Source organism: Oncorhynchus keta, chromosome 19 (genome assembly GCF_023373465.1).
Source record: "Oncorhynchus keta strain PuntledgeMale-10-30-2019 chromosome 19, Oket_V2, whole genome shotgun sequence".
Taxonomy (NCBI): domain Eukaryota; kingdom Metazoa; phylum Chordata; class Actinopteri; order Salmoniformes; family Salmonidae; genus Oncorhynchus; species Oncorhynchus keta.
In genome coordinates, this window is record NC_068439.1 from 1 (window position 1) to 9680 (window position 9680).

Here is a 9680-nt window from a genome sequence, read left to right on the forward strand (position 1 = left end):
GATGTTCTCTGTTTACTGAGTCCTCCAGATCAGAGGCAGTAGGGATGACCAGGGATGTTCTCTTTGGTGTGTGAATTAGACTATTTTCCTGTCCTGCTAAGCATTCAAAATGTACTTTTGAGTGTCATGGGAAAAGTATGGAGTAAAAAGTACATACTTTACTACATTCATAAAGATAATTAAAAGTTGTCAAAAATATAAATAGTGAAGTACAGATGCCTCCAAAAACTACTTCAGTTCTTTCAAGTATTTTTACTTCACAACTTTACACCTGCTATTACTGCAGCAAACACAGAATGCGCATTGTTCTCTTATTGGCTAACGGAATCCGTCTCGTCGCAAGTCTTTCACTAAGATTTGACATGCAGACATTTTAAAGCCGTTCAGATCAAGCAAACTGCGTTATAAAACTGCATAAAATTGGGCTTAACATCCATTCAACCCACCACACTGTCAATCTCCCTCCTGTTTCTGAGCCAGGACACTAAAACCCTGTTTGTCCCCAGGTGAGCGCTTGTTCCCGTGCATCCAGAACATGCACCCCAGTCTGGCTGGGAAGATCACTGGCATGCTGCTGGAGATAGACAACTCTGAACTACTTCACATGCTGGAGTCTCCCGAGTCTCTCCGCTCTAAGGTCAGTTCTGCTTCCTGACCAGAATGTGTCATCAGGAGAAATTCCTTGAAGCCAGGCGAGCCCAAGTAGTCAGAGCATTTGATGAAACTGTGTAACCCTCTGACAGATTTGAAATGTTGTAGTGTACAGATGAGTTTGTAGCTGTGGTAATAGGTGATGCTGTTATTAACCTGGTTGATTTTGCTGGTAGGTGGATGAGGCTGTGGCTGTGCTGCAGGCCCACCAGGCCAAGGAATTAGTCCAGAAGACTGTCCCCAACTCTGCTGGTGGTCCGAGTGTCTGAGCCCAGGTAGGCCGAGTGTCTGAGCCCAGGTAGGCCGAGTGTCTGAGCCCAGGTAGGCCGAGTGTCTGAGCCCAGGTAGGCCGAGTGTCTGAGCCCAGGTAGGCCGAGTGTCTGAGCCCAGGTAGGCCGAGTGTCTGAGCCCAGGTAGGCCGAGTGTCTGAGCCCAGGTAGGCCGAGTGTCTGAGCCCAGGTAGGCCGAGTGTCTGAGCCCAGGTAGGCCGAGTGTCTGAGCCCAGGTAGGCCGGGTGTCTGAGCCCAGGTAGGCCGGGTGTCTGAGCCCAGGTAGGCCGGGTGTCTGAGCCCAGGTAGGCCGGGTGTCTGAGCCCAGGTAGGCCGGGTGTCTGAGCCCAGGTAGGCCGGGTGTCTGAGCCCAGGTAGGCCGGGTGTCTGAGCCCAGGTAGGCCGGGTGTCTGAGCCCAGGTAGGCCGGGTGTCTGAGCCCAGGTAGGCCGGGTGTCTGAGCCCAGGTAGGCCGGGTGTCTGAGCCCAGGTAGGCAGGTAGGCCGAGTGTCTGAGCCAGGTAGGCAGGTAGGCCGAGTGTCTGAGCCCAGGTAGGCCGAGTGTCTGAGCCCAGGTAGGCCGAGTGTCTGAGCCCAGGTAGGCCGAGTGTCTGAGCCCAGGTAGGCAGGTAGGCCTGTTTCAGGTCTAGCATTACACTCAGCATTATACATTGGTCATCTGAAGCTCGGATACTTGTTGTGTACCTACGATTATGACTGAATGCTGTTTCTGTCTTCACAGGGATGGGGAACCTTGGAACTTCATATTTAAAAAACTGATAATTCTGATGAAACTTTGGAAAAAGTTGACACCAAAACAATGCAAAAAGAAAACCTGTTCTAAAAAGGCAAGTCTTCTTTCAGCCAGGCCAAGAGAAGAGCACACTGGCTTTGGAAAAAGTTTCAAAATAAACATTTAAAGTGTTTTAGAAGAGAATTCCATATGATGGAATGAGGGCTTCCAGAAAGCGTTCCCTTCTGGTGTTTTATTCCTTTTAGATGTATCAATGTTTGGGGTGTACGTGGCCAGGATGTTGAATAACGCTGCGTTGTGAAATGTACCTTTGTTTCCTTGAATTAAACTTCTTAAACGATTGGATGTTGTCATATTGGTGGAAGTTATAAACGATCTAAATAAAGTCGCACACTCCGTGTGTACTCTTCAAGCAATGTAATGGGTATTAACCAACGTTCCCCCTGTGAGGAAGGCAACCCCCCTGTGAGGAAGGCAACCCCCTGTGAGGAAGGCTACCCCCCTGTGAGGAAGGTTTCCCCCGTGAGGAAGGTTTCCCCCCGTGAGGAAGGTTTCCCCCCGTGAGGAAGGTTTCCCCCCGTGAGGAAGGTTTCCCCCCGTGAGGAAGGCAACCCCCTGTGAGGAAGGCAACCCCCTGTGAGGAAGGCAACCCCCCTGTGAGGAAGGCAACCCCCCTGTGAGGAAGGCAACCCCCTGTGAGGAAGGCAACCCCCCTGTGAGGAAGGCAACCCCCCTGTGAGGAAGGCAACCCCCTGTGAGGAAGGCAACCCCCTGTGAGGAAGGCAACCCCCTGTGAGGAAGGCAACCCCCCTGTGAGGAAGGCAACCCCCTGTGAGGAACCCCCCTGTGAGGAAGGCAACCCCCTGTGAGGAAGGCAACCCCCTGTGAAGAAGGTTCCCCCTGTGAGGAAGGCAACCCCCTGTGAGGAAGGCAACCCCCTGTGAGGAAGGCAACCCCCTGTGAGGAAGGCAACCCCCTGTGAGGAAGGCAACCCCCTGTGAGGAAGGCAACCCCCTGTGAGGAAGGTTTCCCCCTGTGAGGAAGGCAACCCCCCTGTGAGGAAGGCAACCCCCTGTGAGGAAGGCAACCCCCTGTGAGGAAGGCAACCCCCTGTGAGGAAGGCAACCCCCCTGTGAGGAAGGCAACCCCCTGTGAGGAAGGCAACCCCCTGTGAGGAAGGCAACCCCTGTGAGGAAGGCAACCCCCTGTGAGGAAGGCAACCCCCTGTGAGGAAGGCAACCCCCTGTGAGGAAGGCTTCCCCCTGTGAGGAAGGCTTCCCCCTGTGAGGAAGGTTTCCCCCTGTGAGGAAGGTTTCCCCCTGTGAGGAAGGCAACCCCCCTGTGAGGAAGGCACCCCCCTGTGAGGAAGGCAACCCCCCTGTGAGGAAGGCAACCCCCTGTGAGGAAGGCAACCCCCCGTGATGCTGGGAGATTACACATGGAGTGTGCGACTTTCTTTATTTTGATAGTTTATTGGACGATAGTCAGCACCTCCACCTAAACTACTATTCCGGGTGTGCGCCAGCTCATGTTTTTTTAAAATCTAATATTGGTGGAAGTTGTCATTAACTGGTGGAAGACATGAAGCCTGCGAGCTGAGAATGGCCCAATGTGTAGTCCCTAATTAGCACAGTAGGGAGCACCAAGTAGTGGTCAAGGTAAAACCATGTTTTTTCAAATGACCTGAGATGAGTGGAAATTGGTCTTAACTTTACAGAACGGCTAAATTTAACAAAGGCAGACATGAGCGTTCTATGGGATACATAGCATGTTAACCTCATGTTTATAAATCCAGTAAATAGTGCATTTTATTAAGGGAACAATGATCATCTGTTCCCCACAACATATAAGAGCATTAGAACGGGAACTTACACTGTAATAAAAAAAATGTGGAGACCCCTTTAAATGAGTGGATTTGGCTATTTCAGCCACACCCGTTGCTGACGGGTGTATAAAGTTGAGCACACGGCCATGCAATCTCCATAGACAAACAATGCCAGTAGAATGGCCTTCAGTGACATTCAATGTGGCACCGTCATAGGAGGCCACCTTTCCAACAAGTTAGTTGGTCAAATGTATGCCCTGCTGGAGCTGCTCTGGTCAACTATAAGTGCTGTTATTGTGAAGTGGAAACGTCTAGGAGAACAACAGCTCAGCCGTGAAGTGGTAGGCCACACAAGCTCATAGAACGGGACTGCAGAGTGCTGAAGCTTGTAAAGACACCAGTCCTCGATTGCAACACTCACTACAGAGTTCCAAACTGCCTCTGGAAGCAGCGTCAGCACAAGAACTGTTCATCGGGAGCTTCATGATTTCCATGGCTGAGCAGCCGCACACGAGCCTAAGTTCACCGCACAGATCCCTGACCTCAATGGGGAATTGAACACCTTCGGGATAAATTGGAACGCCGACTGCGAGCCAGGCCTTATCGCCCAACATCAGTGCCCAAGTCCATATTAATGCCCATGATTTTGGAATGAGATGTTCGTGCAGGTGTCCACATTATTTTGGCTGTGTAGTTTAGTGAACATGCTTGGGCACAGTGGAAGTTACCTGCTGCAGTATATCTAAGTTCTGTGCTCAGCTCTTTTGCTGCCAGTTGTTCTCGGTGTATCAGCCAATGTGTCCATATGGCAGAAAGAAACAACATTCATAACTAGTACAGAGGCCTAATCATCCCCTGTGCCGTTTCATGCTCCCGAATCGTGAGACAGAACAATATGTCCTCATGAATAGCATCCGGTGACGTGTTTAGTCAACAAAAGTCAATGCATGGTCATCTGGGCCCTCACAGCTAACGTCCATTTGGAGACCATAGTCTGGGGAGTTTGAGTCATTCAGTCAGTTTTCTCTTGATTGTTAGCAATAGCATACATTCTTTGTGTTTGCTGACAAAGGTATTGGTGTGAGTCTCTGTCCCTCTGCCTCCACACACATTGTTTTCACCATATCAATTGCAGCTGGTAATAGGTAAGCTGTCATTGTAAATAAGAATGTGTTCTTAACTGTCTTGCTTAGTTAAATAACATTTAAAAAGTCTCTGCAATAGTGTGTGGTTTCATAGTGTATCATGCCTAGTCATTCAATGATTCAGTCAGGTAATCAGACAGGATTAGTTTTACTGGGGGAGGTCAGGTAATCAGACAGGATTAGTTTTACTGGGGAGGTCAGGTAATCAGACAGGATTAGTTTTACTGGGGGAGGTCAGGTAATCAGACAGGATTAGTTTTACTGGGGAGGTCAGGTAATCAGACAGGATTAGTTTTACTGGGGAGGTCAGGTAATCAGACAGGATTAGTTTTACTGGGGAGGTCAGGTAATCAGACTGGATTAGTTTTACTGGGGAGGTCAGGTAATCGGACTGGATTAGTTTTACTGGGGAGGTCAGGTAATCAGACTGGATTAGTTTTACTGGGGGATGTCAGGTAATCAGACAGGGTTCGTTTTACTGGGGGAGGTCAGGTAATCAGACAGGATTAGTTTTACTGGGGAGGTCGGGTAATCAGACAGGGTTAGTTTTACTGGGGGAGGTCAGGTAATCAGACAGGATTAGTTTTACTGGGGGAGGTCAGGTAATCAGACAGGATTAGTTTTACTGGGGAGGTCAGGTAATCAGACAGGGTTAGTTTTACTGGGGGAGGTCAGGTAATCAGACAGGATTAGTTTTACTGGGGGAGGTCGGGTAATCAGACAGGATTAGTTTTACTGGGGGAGGTCAGGTAATGGAATTATGTGCACAAGCACAAAACACATCTGTAATTTTAGTCCTGTCTGAATCTGCCACATCAGTAGTTTTTACATGGAGAGTCACAATTCCAACCAGAATAATCTACTGTTTTTTGGCCAACTCCAAGGTCCTCTGATAATACTAGACCTGTGCAAATTGACATCCCTATGTTTTGAGAGAAATGTCTGTGTTTGACAGGTGTTGCTCACGGTTTGAGCAAAAAAGCTAACGGATCCTGTGCTAATCGTCCTCTGGAATAACAGACATTCTGGAGTAATAATTCCATAACCAACTAGTCCTGTGCGAAATAGGGCTCCTGTCTAATCTGAAATGAAGCAAAGTAGAGCTGCAATATGTCATTAGTTAGTTTTAAAGGGCAACTACACTTCCTGATTTTGAAATGCTCGTAGCCATGACAACATTCAAACAGGAGTTGATATCGGGTGTGGTTTGATGTTGGTGTCTCCTGTATTTGCAGGTGGGAAGAGTTGGTCAAATTTATTTCTCCATTTAGCTTGAGCCAGGCTGGTTTGTGACCTGACTTTGAACCCTAGCTCAGGGGCTAGTTAGGGACTGTCAATAAATTACACAATGTAAATGTGACAATATTTTCATGTTGCTCACCTTTTAGTTCTAATGCTTTCGATATCTGTATATTCATTTTGGTTGGTTTGGGGTTTTTAAGTCATTGTAATTTGGAGCTATTGGGTTTTTAACATATTGTCCCATATACATTGTGTAATTTACAGATGGTCCCTAAATCACGCCATAGGGATATCCAAAGTAAAGCCTGTAGTAAATTATCAGGTCATATGCAGCTGCACTCTGAATAGATGAATACTGTCCTGCCAGCTGTGGTCATGTGGGCAGAATTGATGAATACTGTCCTGCCAGCTGTGGTCATGTGGGCAGAATTGATGAATACTGTCCTGCCAGATGTGACCATGTGGACAGAATAGATGAATACTGTCCTGCCAGCTGTGACCATGTGGGCAGAATAGATGAATACTGTCCTGCCAGATGTGACCATGTGGACAGAATTGATGAATACTGTCCTGCCAGCTGTGGTCATGTGGGCAGAATTGATGAATACTGTCCTGCCAGCTGTGGTCATGTGGGCAGAATTGATGAATACTGTCCTGCCAGCTGTGACCATGTGGGCAGAATTGATGAATACTGTCCTGCCAGCTGTGACCATGTGGGCAGAATTGATGAATACTGTCCTGCCAGCTGTGGTCATGTGGACAGAATTGATGAATACTGTCCTGCCAGCTGTGGTCATGTGGGCAGAATTGATGAATACTGTCCTGCCAGCTGTGGTCATGTGGGCAGAATTGATGAATACTGTCCTGCCAGCTGTGGTCATGTGGGCAGAATTGATGAATACTGTCCTGCCAGCTGTGACCATGTGGGCAGAATTGATGAATACTGTCCTGCCAGCTGTGACCATGTGGGCAGAATTGATGAATACTGTCCTGCCAGCTGTGGTCATGTGGGCAGAATTGATGAATACTGTCCTGCCAGCTGTGGTCATGTGGACAGAATTGATGAATACTGTCCTGCCAGCTGTGGTCATGTGGGCAGAATTGATGAATACTGTCCTGCCAGCTGTGACCATGTGGGCAGAATTGATGAATACTGTCCTGCCAGCTGTGGTCATGTGGGCAGAATTGATGAATATTGTCATGTGGGCAGAATTGATGAATACTGTCCTGCCAGCTGTGGTCATGTGGGCAGAATTGATGAATACTGTCCTGCCAGCTGTGGTCATGTGGGCAGAATTGATTAATATTGTCCTGCCAGCTGTGGTCATAATTGATGAATATTGTCCTGCCAGCTGTGGTCATAATTGATGAATATTGTCCTGCCAGCTGTGGTCATGTGGGCAGAATTGATGAATACTGTCCTGCCAGCTGTGGTCATGTGGGCAGAATTGATGAATACTGTCCTGCCAGCTGTGGTCATGTGGGCAGAATTGATGAATACTGTCCTGCCAGCTGTGGGCAGAATTGATGAATATTGTCCTGCCAGCTGTGGTCATGTGGGCAGAATTGATGAATACTGTCCTGCCAGCTGTGATCATGTGGGCAGAATTGATGAATATTGTCCTGCCAGCTGTGGTCATGTGGGCAGAATTGATGAATACTGTCCTGCCAGCTGTGGTCATGTGGGCAGAATTGATGAATACTGTCCTGCCAGATGTGGTCATGTGGGCAGAATTGATGAATACTGTCCTGCCAGCTGTGGTCATGTGGGCAGAATTGATGAATACTGTCTTGCCAGCTGTGGTCATGTGGGCAGAATTGATGAATACTGTCCTGCCAGATGTGACCATGTGGACAGAATAGATGAATACTGTCCTGCCAGATGTGGTCATGTGGACAGAATAGATGAATACTGTCCTGCCAGCTGTGGTCATGTGGGCAGAATAGATGAATACTGTCCTGCCAGCTGTGATCATGTGGACAGAATAGATGAATACTGTCCTGCCAGCTGTGATCATGTGGACAGAATAGATGAATACTGTCCTGCCAGCTGTGATCATGTGGACAGAATAGATGAATACTGTCCTGCCAGATGTGATCATGTGGACAGAATAGATGAATACTGTCCTGCCAGATGTGATCATGTGGACAGAATAGATGAATACTGTCCTGCCAGCTGTGATCATGTGGGCAGAATTGATGAATACTGTCCTGCCAGATGTGACCATGTGGGCAGAATTGATGAATACTGTCCTGCCAGATGTGACCATGTGGGCAGAATTGATGAATACTGTCCTGCCAGATGTGACCATGTGGGCAGAATTGATGAATACTGTCCTGCCAGATGTGACCATGTGGACAGAATTGATGAATACTGTCCTGCCAGATGTGACCATGTGGGCAGAATTGATGAATACTGTCCTGCCAGATGTGACCATGTGGACAGAATTGATGAATACTGTCCTGCCAGATGTGACCATGTGGGCAGAATTGATGAATACTGTCCTGCCAGCTGTGGTCATGTGGACAGAATTGATGAATACTGTCCTGCCAGATGTGACCATGTGGGCAGAATAGATTAATACTGTCCTGCCAGATGTGACCATGTGGACAGAATAGATGAATACTGTCCTGCCAGATGTGATCATGTGGACAGAATAGATGAATACTGTCCTGCCAGATGTGATCATGTGGGCAGAATAGATGAATACTGTCCTGCCAGATGTGGTCATGTGGGCAGAATTGATGAATACTGTCCTGACAGCTGTGGTCATGTGGACAGAATTGATGAATACTGTCCTGCCAGATGTGACCATGTGGACAGAATTGATGAATACTGTCCTGCCAGATGTGATCATGTGGGCAGAATAGATGAATACTGTCCTGCCAGCTGTGATCATGTGGACAGAATAGATGAATACTGTCCTGCCAGATGTGATCATGTGGACAGAATAGATGAATACTGTCCTGCCAGATGTGATCATGTGGACAGAATTGATGAATACTGTCCTGCCAGCTGTGGTCATGTGGGCAGAATTGATGAATACTGTCCTGCCAGATGTGATCATGTGGACAGAATAGATGAATACTGTCCTGCCAGATGTGATCATGTGGGCAGAATAGATGAATACTGTCCTGCCAGATGTGATCATGTGGGCAGAATTGATGAATACTGTCCTGCCAGATTTATTTTTTTTATTTTTTTATTTTTTATTTCACCTTTATTTAACCAGGTAGGCTAGTTGAGAACAAGTTCTCATTTGCAACTGCGACCTGGCCAAGATAAAGCATAGCAGTGTGAACAGACAACACAGAGTTACACATGGAGTAAACAATTTAGCAAGTCAATAACACAGTAGAAAAAAATGGGCAGTCTATATACAATGTGTGCAAAAGGCATGAGGAGGTAGGCGAATAATACAATTTTGCAGATTAACACTGGTGATAAATGATCAGATGGGCATGTACAGGTAGAGATATTGGTGTGCAAAAGAGCAGAAAAGTAAATAAATAAAAACAGTATAAAAACAGTATGGGAATGAGGTAGGTGAAAAAGGGTGAGCTATTTACCAATAGACTATGTACAGCTGCAGCGATCGGTTAGCTGCTCGGATAGCTGATGTTTGAAGTTGGTGAGGGAGATAAAAGTCTCCAACTTCAGCGATTTTGCAATTCGTTCCAGTCACAGGCAGCAGAGTACTGGAACGAAAGGCGGCCAAATGAGGTGTTGGCTTTAGGGATGATCAGTGAGATACACCTGCTGGAGCGCGTGCTACGGATGGGTGTTGCCATCGTG

The 9680-nt window shown here is 47.5% G+C and overlaps 1 protein-coding gene and 1 long non-coding RNA gene across 2 annotated transcripts; both read left to right on the forward strand.

Annotated features, from left to right (window-relative positions):
• Positions 1 to 485: 485 nt before the first annotated feature.
• Positions 486 to 2014, forward strand: LOC127909603 (uncharacterized). The gene is made up of 3 exons (XR_008072194.1): positions 486 to 637; positions 828 to 926; positions 1661 to 2014. It is a non-coding gene; the product is annotated as an uncharacterized LOC127909603 (long non-coding RNA).
• Positions 2015 to 7336: 5322 nt separating this feature from the next.
• Positions 7337 to 8466, forward strand: LOC127909086 (tenascin-like). The gene is made up of 2 exons (XM_052468993.1): positions 7337 to 7440; positions 7491 to 8466. Exons 1-2 carry the CDS (start codon positions 7412 to 7414, stop codon positions 8464 to 8466), a joined length of 1005 nt encoding a protein of 334 aa, XP_052324953.1. The 5' UTR covers positions 7337 to 7411.
• The last annotated feature ends 1214 nt before the right edge of the window (positions 8467 to 9680 follow it).